Source organism: Coffea arabica, chromosome 6e (assembly GCF_036785885.1).
Source record: "Coffea arabica cultivar ET-39 chromosome 6e, Coffea Arabica ET-39 HiFi, whole genome shotgun sequence".
Lineage (NCBI taxonomy): Eukaryota > Viridiplantae > Streptophyta > Magnoliopsida > Gentianales > Rubiaceae > Coffea > Coffea arabica.
Window position 1 is genome coordinate 22,998,662 of NC_092321.1, and position 18,961 is coordinate 23,017,622.

At 34.3% G+C, this 18,961-nt stretch overlaps 1 protein-coding gene and 2 long non-coding RNA genes across 3 annotated transcripts; 2 read left to right on the forward strand and 1 right to left on the reverse strand.

Moving 5' to 3' along the window:
* Positions 1 to 1,224: 1,224 nt before the first annotated feature.
* LOC113696018 (protein NRT1/ PTR FAMILY 3.1-like) lies at positions 1,225 to 4,960 on the forward strand (the record flags this gene model as incomplete). Its single annotated transcript, XM_027215303.2, has 3 exons — positions 1,225 to 1,452; positions 2,261 to 2,820; positions 3,837 to 4,960. Coding segments are annotated over 3 exons (1,728 nt in total), but the record flags the coding sequence as incomplete, so codon positions are not given.
* Positions 4,961 to 12,358: 7,398 nt separating this feature from the next.
* LOC113696024 (uncharacterized) lies at positions 12,359 to 13,373 on the forward strand. Its single transcript, XR_003449655.2, has 2 exons — positions 12,359 to 12,659; positions 12,959 to 13,373. It is a non-coding gene; the product is annotated as an uncharacterized lncRNA (long non-coding RNA).
* Positions 13,374 to 16,040: 2,667 nt separating this feature from the next.
* LOC140010040 (uncharacterized) lies at positions 16,041 to 18,644 on the reverse strand. The gene is made up of 3 exons (XR_011817294.1): positions 18,265 to 18,644; positions 17,309 to 17,454; positions 16,041 to 16,401 (listed from the first exon to the last, which is right to left on the reverse strand). It is a non-coding gene; the product is annotated as an uncharacterized lncRNA (long non-coding RNA).
* Between the last annotated feature and the right edge of the window lie 317 nt (positions 18,645 to 18,961).

Sequence of the window (18,961 nt, forward strand, 5' to 3'; positions counted from 1 at the left end):
ACTGATATCTTCCGATCTTTTGAAGGCTATACTTAGCAGTTTGACAGACATTTGTTAATCTTTTTTAGCATGTAACCATAATTAAGGATTGATTAATTTTATAGTTGCACCAAATAGAGATGGACTGAATGGTTACTAGCCAACTACTAGCTCATTCAGCCACTTTCGATCTCGAACTCTCGTAGAATAATTTAATTCCAAATCCCATTAATTATAATGTCTAAGAAAGCATGAACATGCTATCTTTAATGTGTTTTCATTCAAGAACAAAGCTTGTTAAACATATATTTTGGGCATCCATTTAGAATTCTAAGGCACAAAAATTAGTAGAGCTCTAATTCTAATTCTAATTTTACCACATGATAAAACAATAGTATTTTCATACTATACTATAACTATTCTACGTCCTATATATTACAAAATTCTTTATTATATATAAGATGAACCAAGGTAGCACAAAATTTGTAATCCAATTCAAAACCTCGAAAAGTATGGTGACGAAGACTTTTTTTTTTTTTTTTTTGGGGGGTAAGCTGGTAACGAAGAAGTAAATCTTAGATCAGAATTATTACCTATTTATTCATCCACTCTTGAACCAAAGAATCCGAAAATCCTAATATGCCATGGAGGATAAGACACATAAATAGGTAGAATGTCTATGTCTCAATTATATTAGCTTTAGAATTTTAATTGGGCTCTCTCAATTGGACCAAGTGTAATATGGAATTGATCCAAAAAAACCATTTACGTAGCCCAGCAAGGTCAAAATTTCAGCTTTTCTTTTTAATTTTTTAATTATTTTTTAAATGTTGTAGTTTGGTAATTATGTGAACATAAGATGCAGTGTATTAACCGTCAAAAGGTTTTAAATTAGAAAAATGTCTAATTATAAACTCGCTTGGAACAAGAATTCACAACATAAACTCCATCAAACGAAGCCCGTGACACTGAAACCTCAATCCAATTTAGTCTTAACTCATTGGGAAAAATGGTTTTAAATTAAAAAAATGTCTAATTATAGAGGTCATAAATGCGAGTTCTTAAGCTTAGATGATAAATTGTACCTCAATTAACTAAACTAACTAGCAGTTCCTATTAAGTAACGATTTCCACCAATCTCATTAATAAATTTGTTATCTTTTTCCCTCAAAAAACCAGCAATTTCAGTTGTGAACTGTGTGAATTGAGATGTCAATTGAGGTAATTAATAGCAATTTGTGATTAATCATGGCAGCAAATGAAGCATGTGACAAATTTGCGGCCACTGGTTTTCATGCAAACATGATCACGTACCTGACCAAAGAGCTAAACTTGCCTTTAGTCAAAGCCTCCAATACTCTCACAAACTTTGGTGGAACCTCCAGCTTCACACCCCTTATTGGTGCTCTAATTGCCGACTCCTTTGCTGGCCGATTTTGGACTATCATTGTGGCTTCCATCATTTATGAACTGGTCTTCTTGATCTCTACTCTCTGATATTTTGCTTTTCATCAGTCCGTTTGTATTTTTTTTTTTTTACTCTTATTGAAACTTACAGAAACAAAATTAAAATGGGGTGTTTGTGGAAAACAAATGACAATATAATTAAAAGTGAGACAGGAAGTGAGATAGGAAATGGAATAATAAATTCTTTGCGAGGTGTAGGGGATGATAAAACTTTTAGTTTGGCCGGTAGAGTTTCAAACTTTTACTTTAGCAAGTAGAGTTTTTTTTTTGGTGATAAAATGATAATTTCATTCATAAAAGTTTAAAACTGCACTAACAGGCAAACAAAGTGTATATTCATGCAATAAAAGGTTTAGCCAAATTTAAAGAGGGATTCAAGTGATCCTCGACTCCATTCACTTGGAAATTCTATTTGACAATATATATAAACAATACGGCTGTTTAATTTAAAATTAGGAATGTAAAGGTAATGTGTAGAAAAGGGAGGCGGCAATGGTACGAGTTATGTTAAATTAGTGGTGCATGTAAATACAATTCAAGATAGAATTTTCTGAATTTAATCATTCCTAGCTCCCAAAAAAGGAAATAAGTATTTGTGTAGGAGTATATAATTTTTAAAAATTTCCCTTGATAACTCTTGCATAAAAACAGAAACTTTTGGACAAACAATAACTTTAATACATGAAAGTAATTTTTTTTTTTAATCTTGGGGCAGCTGTCCCTCCAACCATGCAACTGCATCACTGAGCTATGCTTGAATAGGTGTTAGCAAAAACCACTTCGCTCGTAATTTCACAATTCTTTGTCATGATAGGGTATGGTGTGTATTACTACTTCAGCAGTGCTGCCACAACTACATCCTCCTCCATGTCCGACTCAACAAAACTGCAAAGAGGCCTCAAACACTCAGCTTTGGGTCCTATATATTGCTCTCCTCTTGACATCTTTAGGAACTGGTGGCATTAGGCCCTGTGTTGTTACCTTTGCTGCTGATCAATTTGACATGAGCAAATTCGCAGCTGCATCTAGAAGCTGGAATTTCTTCAATTGGTACTATTTCTGCATGGGAATGGCCACACTATTGGCTCTTACAGTGGTAGTTTATATCCAAGATAATGTTGGTTGGGGCTGGGGTCTTGGAATCCCTACAATTGCCATGGCTTTATCTATTGTAGCTTTTGTTGTTGGCGCCCCTCTTTATAAAAAGGTGCAACCAGGTGGGAGTCCATTGATTAGATTGGCACAGGTAATTGTTGCAGCTTTGAAGAAGAGGAATATCGTGGCACCAAATGACCCTAGTCAACTGTATGAGAACAAGGAGTTAGATGCTACTATCTCCTCCAATGGAAAACTTGTTCACACTAATCAGTTCAGGTGTGCTATACACATTCCCTACTATGGTATTATAGCAATTTATCTGAATACTGAAATCAGCAGTTACATGACACAATATGTTGGAAATGGGAAAAAAAGACTTGGAACACAAAAATGGTGAACAAAGTTATGACTCACTAAATCTTCCTCATATCGGTTTGCAATTTCTTGTACTTTAAAAGAACAAAGTAGTTAATTAGGCTTTCATGGTGTTTTACATATTTTTTCTTTTATAAAGGAATCGTCTTACTGGTTTTATTTAATTATTTTCGCTCCTTTCTTTTTCGATGGGAGTGGAATTAAGCAAGCTACTTTTTGTCTGGATTTGGTATGCTAGAAAACAGCCCATTTTTTATTTAATGTATCTGTTGAAAGTTCAGGCTTCGAGAAAAGAGTGTTAGGAGCTAAAATTTCCATGTAGATTACATTAGGAGCTGGATGCCTGGAGATATTTTATTAGATCAAAGGTAGACTATTTGGAAAATGCACCTGCTAATAGTAATCAGGACTACAGACTTTCTAGGTTAACTACAAGCTTACTGTTAACATACAACTGTAAACCTGTTTAGACTACTCGGTAGAACATATCTTCACTATATTAAATGAATTAATTTCATGCTTAATGGGCTGCTCTGTTAGCAATTGTGTTGGGACATTATGCAAGGGAAAGAAAATTTCAGAAGAGAAGAATATAATTTCTTCCAATCCGATTAGGACCCCTAACTTTAATTGCATACAGAGTTGAAATACTTGGATATACTTTTCATCAATCAAAGCAAGTTAGACACTATAACATACTGATGCTTTGTTGTTGAAGGTTGATCTTCTGAATTAGTTTCTCATGCTGACAGAAAGTACATAATAGTGAACATATTCAGACCAGTCAATTTCTCTGAACCTCATTGTGCCAATTTTCTTGTCTGAGACTAATCTAGATTTCTGTTGATATCTTTCGATGTTCCACAACAATTCTTGGTGCCATTCTGTCCATAATTATATATTGCACTCTATCCCAGGTGGGCTGATCGAGCAGCTGTATTGACTGATGATGACATTGATGAATCGAACCACCCAAAACTATGGAGAATATCAACAGTACATAGAATTGAAGAGCTGAAATCAGTAATTCGAGTTTTGCCTATTTGGGGAGCCGGGATATTACTAGTTACTTCCCACTCACATCTCGGCAGCTTCACCATCCAACAAGCTCGTAGCATGAACCGTCATCTATCCCACTCCTTTGAGATTCCTCCAGCAAGCCTGTCCATCTTCAGTATCATTACTGTGCTAGTTGGTCTTGGTTTATATGAGCGCCTTTTTGTCCCATTTGCTCGTCGATTTACAGAGAATCCTGCGGGGATCACATGCCTACAACGTATGGGAATTGGATTCACGATCAACATCCTTGCTACTATTGTTTCAGCTCTGGTTGAAATGAAGCGAAAGGCTGTGGCAGCAGATCATAATCTCTTAGACAAGCCAACTGCTACTATACCAATAAGTGTCTTTTGGTTGCTTCCACAGTTTTGCCTCCATGGAATTGCAGAGGTTTTCCATTCTGTTGGGCACTTGGAATTTCTTTATGATCAGTCCCCTGAGAGCATGAGAAGCACAATGGTTGCACTATACTCCCTGGCAGCATCATTTGGAAATTATATTGGAACATTTGTGGTTTCAACAGTTCACAAGTATACTGGTATAGAGAGAAATTGGCTACCTGATAGGAATCTCAACAGGGGAAGGTTGGAGAATTATTATTGGCTGGTTACAGGAATACAAGTAGTTAATCTCATATACTATCTCATATGTGCTTGGTGCTATACCTATAAACCATTGGAAGAATTGATTGAAAGCAGTGAAGATATTGATATGGAGCTAGCAAACGATAAGACATCAACACAGGATTCTAAGGTGATTACTAGAGAAACAGAATTAGCAATACAGCAAACATCTTAGGACGGGTTGTATCAATAACTAGTTAGATGTATTTGGTGGAAGCATCAATTACTTGTATGGCTCTGCATTGTACATTTTAGTTCAATCAGTGTAGTTCTTATAAAATGATTCCATCAATTTGCCATAACTAAGATTACTGAAATAGAATCTCTGAAAAAACTGTTTCAGCTAGGCTGTTCTTTGATAGAGTTTCTAATTTCCTTTTAAGTGTTGGGATCTTTCCTTTTGCGAGTTGAGAGAAGGTGCGTATTGTATTCGCGTCACAAAATTCTGATAATTAATTCGTTACAACTTTCAGATGTAAATAATGTACATTATTTAAGGCCATGTTCGGTTAGGAGTTTTGTGTTAACCATTCAATATTTATCACTTGTCTGATATCATCTACATCATGTATCGTATAGTTGTTTGTTATACTTTGTACTTATTTTATAGATCTTACCCATTGTACTCATTTATAGTGTAAATAAAGATGACAACAACCTTCAGAGTGAGCACATTTCTTCTTCATGGTATCACGAGCATTGCCAGTTCCTTGGCTTTTTTTATTTTCTTTTTCTTTCATCAAGAGTTCTCTTATTAAAGATAGTTCAATCTCTCAGTCTACTAAATCATTTCTTCCTTCTCAAGTTCCACAGATCTCCACCATAAAGAACTCCACTTCTCTTGAATTAACCTTCATGAATTTTCTTACTTGGAAGCGTCTTGTTACTACATTTCTGAAAAGCCAAAAGATGTTTGGTATTGTTGATGGATAAAGTCTTTGTCCAAATTCATCAATGATTCATATGATCTCTGGGTTCAATGTGACACAACTGTACATAGTTGGATTGATCCTACATTTTCTCTTAATGTTCTTGAAACACTTCTTAATCATGGGTGTGAAAGTGCATGCATATACTGCATGGAACACTTTGGAACGTCTCTTTCTTGATCATGATGCATCCACTATGATGGATTTGAAACATAAATTTCAAAGCTTCACTAAAGGTGACCTAAAAGTGGAAGACTGTCTTCAACAGTTACACTTATTGGCTTGTTCCTTCATAACTGTCGGAAATTCAGTAAGTTATCTGATGATTAGTTATTCAAACTCTTCAAGAACTTATATATCACAAAATCCTGTGTTCCACTCACGAACAATGCATATTGCACTGCATTATCACTTTGTATATGCAAAAATTGCTCTAGACTATCTTCAGGTCTCTGATATTCCTATTACTCGACAACTTGTTGATATCCTTGCTAAAAACTTCCAGCTGATTAATTTCATGAACTTGCTCTAACAAAAACAACTCGAACGTGGCTTTTGGTTATTTGTTTTCAATTTGCTTAATGTTCGAGCATGTTTGGCTTTATGTTGACAAGGGAATACTCAGTGCATGGAATTATGCTTTCAATCTTGGAATGACATAGATGAAGTTGATTTTATCATTGTATTTTAAATTCTGTGCATGCTGTAGAAAACTTACAGTTGTGTGTGTTGTGTTTGACCTTTTCAAGTTATTGGGGATGACAAAAGGATCGTGCGCCCTACAATTGCCGGTACAGATATTAATAGAAGAAATGTGGATACAAATAATAAATATTAAAAACACCAGAGACTCGTATGTTAGGTGTGGTTAACTGTTTTGTTGAATGGACTGTACAATTGCTGACCAATTGCTCGGTGCATCCATGGAGAAGATGTGTGTAAGTTCATTTTTTTTGTCAACCCACAACATCTACAATATTTTTATTTTAATTTATATTACAAGAGAGTTTTAGTGTCTAACTGAATCAATAGAAATTAGAAGTAAAGCAACCTATTTTCAAACTAAAAGGGTACATTACTACTCACTCTCTACCTCCAGATTTTACTGCAAATGTAAAAAATTAAACGTCGACAGTTTTTAATGAGTACCAAATTTTGTCATGTTTTTACACGGTAGTGTTTTAATATCTGCATTTGTTAAATTAATGCATATATGAGATGGTATTACAGTATTGTCAAAATGGGTATCTGCTTTGGATCCCCCTCCCCCCTAAAATAATTAGCGACCATATTAGCTTGAGCGACATCCTTTCTTTTCATATGATAAGCTGCAAGATTAGCTTGAGTAATAGCAAGGGGACCAAAATAAGACCAGCTAAATGTGAAAATTACAGAATTGGGGTTTTTCCCTTTATGTGTCATGATCCCTTCTGTCTTATCGGCCCTAATGAACACAGAAGTCAAGAATTCCCACTTAGCAGCCTAGGTGACAGAAGGAGGGAGTGAAGTGGATCAGCCTCATACCTGAATTCAAAACAAGTGAGAGACAATTATTTACCAAATTTTAGGCTAGCAGCATAATTTTTTCCTTAAAATACAATGACATGGTTAAATTAACTTTAGAATAGAAATGTGTGCAATCCTAAATTTGGAAAAATGGTTACCCCTAACAATTGTTCTTGCCTTGTACCATGAGCGTAAATGAAGATATTAGGTGGTAAATGCAAATTTCTCTTCTTGCATGTGGTGGTAGGGGCAGAAAAAGAGAAGGATTGCAAGAATGCATGAGACCTTGATTCTAAGGCCTACCAGTGCATGTATTGGTAGGTCGTGTCATGGTTACAAGCATAGTTTGCCGTGCTATTCTCACAAGGATCCACAACTTGAAAAAGCCACAAAGGGGATTAAAAGGTTGATTTTTCCTAGGATGACAATTGATACATTCCCAAACAACAAAAGACATTCTTAATTTCCTTTTAAAGCTAAAATCATTAACTACTAACAAGTGGGCCGTGTCTCTTTGTGCTTTTCTTCTTCTTCTTTTTTAATAAAAAAAAGGTTTGAATAAGTTTGGTTTGATTATCAGCACAAATCAGGCATGTACTAGATCATAGATCGCTTATAGGGGTGCTTATAAATTATTCATCAACATAGTTTTCGCATCGATAGCAGAATTCAAATATCGACAGTAAGATTCAAATACATATAATCTTTTATGAGGGAGTAAAGGGCCTCTACAATTGCCATTGTGGAGTCTGGTTTGTGACCTAGATATGGTCATGCTCAATTAGCTCAACCTCAACTATTCGTATAAATATTTAAAAGAAAATTTTCTTTTCAAAATTCACAGCTTGGATTTAAGCCACGTTTAAATCACCTTTATTTGGGCATGAATTGTTCTCTATTATTGGCAAATCACCAGCAATTAATGATACTGGATTGGAGTTGCTACCCTCAAAATAAGTCAACAAAATTCCAAGATCCAACATGTATTGTATACGTACTTTAATCCCTTGATACTTTCAATTTCCTGCAGACAATACTTCAGATATACATAATATTTCCTACACATCCGACAGCTTAAATTTAGAATGTACCACCAAAACCATATCCAATAAAAGGATATCATGAACACCTATAGTACCATTTCCAACTTAAATCACACATGCAACTTTTTCAAGCCGATTTATTCAGTCACAATTGATCATTTCCTAATGTGTATTTCCTCTACAGAGTAAATCGTACCCAATGCTCATAATCAAAACTCTGATAATATTAAAAATCATGAAAATATTTTATTTCCTTTAATCCTGTATTTTTTTTTATCTCATTTCAATACTTAAAATCCCTAATATCTCCAACACTATTTCACATACTTTTAGATCATATGACCTGAGCTCTGGTACTGCTAAAAAGTCAAAGCAATCTCTTATTTCTTTTGATCTGGTTTTCCATTTCCTTTCAATTTTCAAAATCATTAATATCCAAACATCATTTCTCACACTTCCAGATCATAAAACCTAAACTCTGATACCACTAAAAATATCACGCCCCGAGCCCGCACACGCCCGTCACGTGGCATCCGCTGTATCCTCAAGTATCGTTCAAGAATATAAGGCAACATCATACTATACTAAACTTTAAAAGTACTAAATAATATAACTAGGTAAAGTGCGGTACAAATGTCTAAAAAGGTAATCTACGAATATCCAATAAGTTCGTACAATTATCCTCAAATCGAAACAACAGAAACGGATGTAAATAAACTAACAACTAGAAGTAGCTAGCCTGCCAACTTCTATTCATTTAAAGCTAATAAAAGTCGTCCTCAGGGTCTTCTACGTAAACCAACTCATATTCTTCAAAATCTGCAAGGATGGTAAAAAGTGGGTTGAGCGACACTCGCTCAGTAGGTAATATCCACTCCTCTGTTGGACCATGCACTCATAACTTTATAGATACATATATATAGATATAAATCAAAATCATTGGCACATCGTTCACATCCGTAAACATGAAAGCAACATTGTTTGTAAAACAATCAGGAGTAACGAGTGACAAGTAATTTAAAAGCATCTTATTAATAACTATACATGAAAAATCATAAAATCATAAAACATTTCGTAACAATTCATAAGTCTCTTCATATCAGTTTGTAAATCATTTCATATCATCTCATAACTCATTTCATATTAGCTCATAACAAGTATATGTAATGATCGGCTACTAAGCACTCAACCTAGAGATTAAACCCCTTCTAGGTGGGCGATCAATAGGTTTCATGACTACTGATTGGTCTCATTTCATACATTGGTCAATGGGTCGGATTTTATACCAGACTACCATGACCTTGTCAATCGGTCGGACTTTATATCAGGCTACCATGACTTTGTCAATCGGCCGGACTCTATACCAGGTTACCATGATCTTGTCAATCGGTCGAACTTTATACCAGACTACTATGACGATTAGACAGGACTATAGCCCCTACTGTCTATTCCATGACCATTTTGAGTTTTACTTGTCAAAAATTCATTTCATATGTCACATATATAGATCTTTGATTTCATAAAAGATTTAGCTCGTTTGGTATACAATAATGTATCAAAATATTTCAAATAAGTCACATGGTCCATTTTTGTATAGGAAAATATAACTTTCATAAATATTCAAACAAAGCATTTAATCAAATACATTCCTTGTCCACGCAACAAAATAGTATTAAAAACAAAAAAAAAATTCATTTTGCACATTTGAAATCTCAGAAGGGTAAGTACCACATACCTCAAACTCCTCTCTTGAAGAGATTCTTAATGCGCCCTTAAACTTGTTTCAAACCTATAGTCAATAACATATATACCTTAATTAGTTCTCATGTCTTACTCTCAAAAGCACTTATTTCTTTCTTTAGTAACCCTATAAAATATGTTTCGACTTTCTATAAAATATACTTGAATAGCTTCCTAAAAAAAAAAAGAATGTTTGCCCCTTCTCGAAAATTTTCTGATTTATAAGGTTTTCCTTTATAGAAAATTTTCTTTCTGTTTAGCCCTGAGTTAAGTCCATCCATTAAAGAGTCTTGTTTATTGGGTTTACAATTTGATTAGGCTCTTAAAAGCGTCATTGGTTCATTTAGTCAAACCTGATTCTTGTAAAATAAATTCTTAGGGATGTCTAGTTAAAATTGGGCCATTGTTATAAATTTGGACTTATCTTTACATTATTGTTTTCGATTAAACTTTGCACCTTTTGTAAAGACTTGGAATTATTCAAAGAAAAGAAATGATTTAGTTAATATTCATTCCTATTATCAAACCTCAGGCCATACTTAATTGTACCAAACTTTAGAAGCTATTCTGTAATTTACCCAAAGAAAACAGTAAACTTTGAAAACTAAAACCAATTCTACAATGTTCTCCTTCCTCCCATCAACTTCTATGATTAATGACCCACCGCCGAGCTGTGATTCAATCATGAGCAGGCCAAAGAAATTTAGTCATGTTTTAGGCGGTTTATCAAAGATGGTTTCTTCTTCTTCTTCTTCCATTTTTTTTTCCTTATCCATGCTTCTATTCTTCGTCAATCCTCCAGCTCTTTTTTTTTTCCCCTCAAAGTTACAATTCCAATAGTCATCATCATGAACAGTCAAATTAAAAGCCGTTAACCATGCGTAGCCAAATTTACAAGATTTTGTAGTCCGTGTGGTCTTATCTATGCTTTGAACTTGCTGATCGAATATGTTAGTAGTTCCACTACTTCGGTCAAACATCCTAGCCTCTCTCTTCTTTTCTTTTAGACAGAAAAAGCGAAGTAAAATCCACTGGTTATACTTAACTTGTCCAAACCCGAGGCCTGACTTGAGTAAATGTTAAGCCTTAAAATTTTTGAATCTTACTGTCGATATTTGAATTCTGCTATCGATGCGAAAACTATGTTGATGAATAATTTATAAGCACCCCTATAAGCGATCTATGATCTAGTACATGCCTGATTTGTGGTGATAATCAAACCAAACTTATTCAAACCTTTTTTTTATTAAAAAAAAAAGAAGAAGAAAAGCACAAAGAGACACTGCCCACTTGTTAGTAGTTAATGATTTTAGCTTTAAAAGGAAATTAAGAATGTCTTTTGTTGTTTGGGAATGTATCAATTGTCATCCTAGGAAAAATCAACCTTTTAATCCCCTTTGTGGCTTTTTCAAGTTGTGGATCCTTGTGAGAATAGCACGGCAAACTATGCTTGTAACCATGACACGACCTACCAATACATGCACTGGTAGGCCTTAGAATCAAGGTCTCATGCATTCTTGCAATCCTTCTCTTTTTCTGCCCCTACCACCCCATTTAAGAAGAGAAATTTGCATTTACCACCTAATATCTTTATTTACTCTCATGGCACAAGGCAAGAACAATTGTTAGGGGTAACCATTTTTCCAAATTTAGGATTGCACACATTTCTATTCTAAAGTTAATTTAACCATGTCATTGTATTTTAAGGAAAAAATTATGCTGCTAGCCTAAAATTTGGTAAATAAATGTCTCTCACTTGTTTTGAATTGAGGTACGAGGCTAATCCACTTCACTCCCTCCTTCTGTCACCTAGACTGCTAAGTGGGAATTCTTGACTTCTGAGTTCATTAGGGCCGATGAGACAGAAGGGATCATGCGAAGTTCCAACGAATCATGACACATAAAGGGAAAAACCCCAATTCTACATTTAGCTGGTCTTATTTTGGTCCCCTTGCTATTACTCAAGCTAATCTTGCAGCTTATCAAACGAAAAGAAAGGATGTCACTCAAGCTAATATGGTAGCTAATTATTTTAGGGGGGAGGGGGGATCCAATGCAGTTACCAATTTTGACAATGCCGGTCCGTAATACCATCTCATGTATGCATTAATTTAACAAATGCAGATATTAAAACACTACCATGTAAAAACATGACAAAATTTGGTACTCATTAAAAAACTGTCGAGGTTTAATTTTTTGCATTTACAGTAAAATTTAGAGGTAAATGGTGAGTAGTAATGTACCTTTTTAGTCTAAAAGTAGGTTTCTCTGCATCTTATTTCTATTGATCCAGTTAAACACTTAAACTCTCTTATAATATAAATTAGAATAAAAATATTGTAGATATTGTCGATTGACAAAAAAAATCAACTTAAACACATCTTCACCATGGATGCACCGAGCAATTGGTCTGCAATCGTATAGTCCATTCAACAAAACAGTTAGCCACATCTAACATACGAGTCTCTTGTGTTTGTATCCCTTTATCATTTGTATTTCTCTATTCCTTCAAAATGTGTGAGCGAATAAATTTACAGAATTGATAGGTGAGGGGACCGAAACTGCAATTTGCCCATAAGTAGAAGCAATCATCATAACCAGAGAAAACCACCTTTGACTGAAGTTAATGGAAAGTACACTAGCGTAACTAACTGCTGCTCACAGCTATTAAATGGAGGTGTGCCAGAAAGGCAGCAGCTCCACTTCCCATTTCCACCTCAAAACCTCAAATCAAAACAAAGCAGTAGTTCCAATATTCATAATCCTTCCCACTCAAATTAGTTACTACTGCTCCTTTGCTATTGGCAATTAGGAAGATGTCAAGGCGATCTGGGGCGAAGGTATTTTAGCTTTCGAGTTTGGATGGTTGATTAGGAAATAACCTTGTTGATTTTAAAGTGTGGCTAGTACGAACAGTGACAGATCCGAGATCTAACTGTGATTTGTTAATGAAGCATTGTGCAAAGCTTGTCTTCTTGTTCTTTCGTGATTTCTTGTCAAGCCCTTCTCTTTGTTTGCCTGGTTTTTTTATTTGTATTGCAGAGAAACTCCAGAGTCGAAACTGTTGTTTTATTCACATTCTTTCTTTTTGAGCTATTCACAATCTTTCTACTTGATGCTTTTATCTTTTTTCTTGCAGGTTGAGTGCAAAGATGGTTGGTGCAAGTGATCTCTCTTGCCTCTGTCTATCTTTAATTTATCCGCTTGTTTCATTATATATTATTTGAGGTAGATAGATCCACCTGTATAGAGGCTGCAAGATTGGTAGTTTGGGAAGTGATTTGCTGTGCTGCAGTTAATGTTGTTGAGTCTTTTGTGCTGTAAGAACTCTCCTCAGGGCACCCCATGAACTGCGAGTACTAATGCCAATTTGTTTGATTAGTGATGCACAATTGCACAATTGCAGCTGAAGACTTGAGACCTCACATACCAAATGGATAATTAATTCGATGATGAGTTATGGTACCTAATAGATCAATGTTCCAAGTTTACTTGGAAATTCATGTGCAATCAAACTCTGAAGAAAAAGACAATCAAGTTCATAAGTTTTCTAATTTGTGTTTTGACAGATCATCCCCTTTGAATGGCATCGGATGAGAATCAAAGTGCTACCTTATCTTCGTTGTGTTTTTTATGCATTAGAAAAGGGATAATTGCACAAACCTCCCTTGATGTTTCTAAAATTTTCACTTAGCACCCTTTAATTTAAAAAAAAAAAAATCATTTGTCTTCCCTATTTTTAACTTTTTGTAACATTGACAACCTTTTACAAAACATAATATTTAAAAACTCAAATTTTGGATAGCGGAGTTATTTTCATTCCAAATGTGCCCTTTGTTGTCTTACTTTTTTTTTTTTTTCTTTCAAAATTGAAAGCATGTAATAAAAAGCTAAAAATAAAACAAACGGTACAAATGTGTAAATTTTGATTGATACAGTATAATCTTAGATATTTTAATGTACCAAAAATTTATTTTAATAATATATTCAAAGTGTTTTCAAGTCAAAAAAGATTGTTCCTTTATTATAAAATGCTTTTGGTTAATTTGAGGAGCTTTTCAAAATTTAAAATTTTTTAACAAAATTTCTAAATTCCTTGTCTAGAGTGATGGCTTGTAAATCATAAAAAAGGCAAAATATTTATGTTCGAAAATGCATTTGAGGTTTTCTCAAAGATCGCAAATTATATGAAATTAAGGATTTAAGAATTGTGTACAATTTTTTTTGAATTTTATAATTCTTTGACCAGATCAATGGCTTGAAAACTCGAATAAGATAAATTCTTAACTATAAATTTAAAAACATATTTGAGGTGTTTTGAAGGTGAAAAATGCTATTATTTTCATTGTACAATTCTTAGGCAACTTTTGTGAATTTTCCAAATTACTTAGATTTTCAAATTTTTAGTAGATTTTTTGTGCAGACTAATGACGCAAAAATTATTAATAGGTCTTTCAACCTTGTTAACACTTTGCAATTCCTAATTAAAAAATCACATTGGCCAAGTGTTCAAAAGTTAAGAGATTAACTAGTTTTGTTATGTCAACAAAATGGTTCACAAGAGAAGGGCAAAACACTGAAATGAAATTATATTCTCTATCTACAATTGAGTGTTATGCAAGTGAAGGCAAGTGATTTTTAAAGTTTAAAGGTGCTAAGTGAAATTATCACAAACTCAAGGGAAGTTTCTGAATTTATTCCTGAAAAAAATTACGTCGGGTTTGCGGAGACCAATAAGTACTGAGTTTAGTGAGATCTCAAGTTGCCTGAAGGATGGACTATCATTGGCAATCGGCAAATAATGCAGTATGGCAGGGCAGTTGGCTGACATGTTCAGAGCATTGCTGCGAAGTAAATTGAAACGAAGGGAAAACCTTATACGCAGGCAAGAAAGTCATTATCCGTATGAACAATATAATCCAAAAAAGAAAAACCCAAAAAGAGTTAATCCATTTTATTTTTTCTCCAGAAAAAATATTAACCTAAGAGATTATTGTCAAGTCATCATATATATATATATATATATATATATATATGCATATTTTGGGGAAGATTTCTCTTGCAATACTTGTCTATCTAAGGAAGAGTCACGCATTCTTATATGTCCTGCTTCGCCATAGTAAAAAAAGTGATTGTTCATATCAACAATAGAATCTGAAAAAAATGAAAAAGAGTTAATTCTTTTTATATTTTTCTCCAAAAAAATATTAACCTAACATATTATTATCAAAGCCATGTCCTTGTGTGCGTGTGTATATATTTTTTTGGGAAGATGTTTTTTTTTATGTTTCTCTTACAACACTTACCTATCTAAAGGAAGAGCCACGTGTTCTTATTTGTCCAGCTTCGGCCATAGCCAAGAAAGGGATTATCCATACATTAATATAATCCAAAAAACAAAAAAAAAAGTTAGTTCTTGTTTCCTTTTATTATCCAACCATGTCCTTGCCTTGTATATATAGATATATATATATATATATGTTGCATTTTTCTGTTCCTCTTTACCACACTTGCCAATCTAAGAAAGAGCCACGTGTTCTTGTTTGTCTTCGACCAGAGCCAAGAATGCTCAAAACCAAATTTAAAGCAGAAGAAGACGGAAGGAGCTTTAACTTTTAGGGTGCGTTTGGTTCAACAGAATTGGAATTGAATTGGAATTGGAATTCTATAGAATTAGAATTCCATGAATTGGAATTCCAAAACATTGAAATTCTTTTGTTTGGGAAATGCATAGAATTGATACAGAATTCATTTAGAATTCCAAATTCTTTGTTTGGATGGGAGAAGAATTCATTACAATTAGAATTGTTTCCAACTAACATTTCCTTACATAAAAAATTTCTTTTTTTTTACTATATAATAATTTTTTAACATTTAGCTAATTGTTACTAAAGCTTTAAGGAAAAAGCCAATTAGTGCCTTTAATAATTTATTTTTTCTTGCATTTAACTAATTGTTACTAAAGCTTTAAAGAAAAAAAAAACAAATAAGTTCCTTTTCTGCAAAAAAAAAAAAAATTCTTGTTTTTTTTAATTAAATTATATTAAATAAAAAATTGCTTCCATTCCCACTTTTCATGCTCGTAACCTTCCATTTCCGTTTCAGGCTGGATAAGATATTGTTTCCCCAATTTTATGATAGCACGTAGAACTATATTAAAGTATCTTCCAACTGTCTCACTTGATCTTATGAAATTAAAATTGACAGTGCGATTTTTAAAGTTATGAGCAAGAACATAGAGAAACATTGCAACTGCTTCTTCAACAGTAATATTTCTAGTATCCCTCAACCCACAATGCTCTCTTAAATTTGTACATAAAATAGTAAAATAATGTTTATTGAGTCGAAATTGCTCTACACAAACTCTATTGTTTCCATAGTAAAGACGCCTTAGATATATTTCATGTGCCTTAGATATATTTCATGTGCTACTTTAAAGTCCAAATAAGGCTCCTTTACTATATGTTTCTCATGCCACCAAACTACTAATGTGGCTACTGTTACCATATAATTTGCAACTACCACTTTTCTCTTTTTTGTTTTTTGCTCGTCTCCTTCCTTATCGATGTCAATATCCAAATTCTGCAATTCAAAATCACGACAACAATAAGAAAAGGTAAGTCAAAAGACCAAATTTTAAAAAGTGAGTCTGTGTTAAATTCTACATAGTCAATTGAAGCTAAAATGATAGCTAAATAAACCTCTGACATAATAATCTGCAATAATATTTTTGCCTTTCGTGAAATATTACATTTACAGCTTGTGAATACAACTATTGACAGAAACAAATATATTGGCTTATACACCTTTAATACTTTAGAGATCGCTTAGGAATTAGCTTTAGTATTACAATTTTGTAATTCATTAGTTTGTGCAAGTTGTTGGTAAACATAATTATTAGCTTCTGTGATTCATTGCTATGATCAGGTTAGTGTTTCGATTTGGTACTGCCCACTTTGCCTTGGAAAATAAGCTTGGGAAACTATTACACTCAATTCTGCGCGTTACAAAACAAAAGATTAATTATCTTCCCCTTGAAACTCCTCTATATGTGTGTGTGTGTGAGATAAAGATAGCTATTTACAATTTCCTAACTAGCAATGAATTGCAGGGAAGGCCCAACTGGATAACAAGCACACCAAAGCTTCTTAAAAAAAGCCAGAAACTTTGGTATTATTCCTGCCTATTTTGCTACAAATATGTCAGAGTAAGGCCAGATTGGGAGATTAATTGCACTTCCTACCAATAACGCATTCATGTTACACCACATTAAGAATACTGTGATAACCATAAGCTTTAAAATATGCTTAACAATTGATTATATAGAGAAACATACACCAAAGAACTGCAGGACAACTGTTCTAGTTAGTGTCAAAATTGAACCATTATTACCAGGCTCAATAGTTGAAATATGAAAGCCAGAGATAGAGCTATAATTTTCACATCAAAAAACCTATTCACAGCATTCTAAGCACTTGAAAATAAATACCTTTATAAATACCACACATACAAGGAAGACTGGAGTGACGATCTTCAGCCTTTAAGCATGTCCAACTTCATGTCAGCCCGCAACTTTGCTATCAAGAAGAATGCACCGACCTCACTTTAATGCAGGACAAGGTTAAACAAGCCTTCCTGTAACATATTAGGAACAATCAAACACATTTAAATATACATTAAGAGAGAGTGTGTGTGAGAATTTATGACAGCATTAAATAGTCCAAAACACACATTCATCACATTCCATGTCCATTGACGAGAAGTTAGCAGCCTTGAGACGAGACATAAAAATTTTTCAGGCCCTGACCCGACAGCAAATTTTTCCTTTAAGAAAAGAAACAACAAGACAACAAGATAAAGTGCTCTATAAATTGAAGACAAGCAACCATTGTAAAGCACAAGTGCAGGCAAGCTTTAGCTAAACATGTCTCTGGCCTTTGTCAGGCAATACAGGAAGTTCAAACAAGGTTTAGAAAGCTTTTATTTTAAGCAATGAACAGATATGAATTATAAAACTTCACCCTAGAATTCTTCAAATTATCTAAAAGACTCCTAGTAGGATGAATTGTTGCTGAGGTAAATGACTCTGTATGATTAATCATACAGAGGAGGCAGGGGAATAAACGTATATATTTTGAAAATTTTGTCAAATAAATTTGTTGCATATGACCTGCAGAGATTGAGCCCCAGAGATCCTGAACTGCCCTGTTGTTCAAGATGGCGTCCCAAATAGCTTTCTGCAGGCAACAGGTTATAGAATTGGTTTCATTATCAACCAAACCAAACCCCCCCTCTCTTCCCTTCCCTTCCCTTCTTGGCTAATCATAATTTTCTTTTTTTTTTAAGCAAAAAATAATTATGTGCTAGAAAGATGCTGGAAAGATTAAAAGATTATTCTGATAGTAGATTATTTTGATGCTGGAAAAATTAAGAAACAACTCTTACCAACTTGGCTTGTTATTTCCTTAATATGATGGGTGTTTAGCTCGAACCACTGGTACTCTATTCGAGGTTGCCATGTGTTAGTACATCTTTAGGCTCAAAGTTCCGCACAGGCCATTTCGATTTGGGGCAATAGTAGCGGCAAAATCTCAGAGACCAAAAGGTGTTCCTCTGCTGTTGGAGGTCAACTTTGCGTTCGCATTATCCTTCCTGGGTGTCTCACAAGCCCTAAATGTGTCTGAAATTTGGGGTGGACGAGTGGTGAGAGTGGCGAAGGATGGAGGAAGTGGCCAGAGAAATGGAAGGCAGGGGGGAAGACGGTGGTGGGAAAGGTAAGATATTAGGGTTGCAGGTGGAAGTGATGGTGGAGAGCAGAGCACTAGCGGCTGAGGAAAATGGTGAGTTACATAGGTAGAAAGGGGTGCCAATATCCTTTGACCCGATTTTAATTTTTGACCCATACTAGATCCGCGTGTGAACCCATTTAGTTGTGGAATTGGAATTAGAATTCTTTTGATCGAGTAAAGAATTCAATTCATAGAATTGGACTCCTATAGAATTCAGATTCAATTCTAATTATGTGAGGGAAGTAGAATCCAAACAATGGAATTGGAATTAGGACCCCAATTCCAATTCTAAATCCTAATTCCATAGGGAACCAAACATACCCTTAAGAACATTGGCTTGCATTGGAAATAAA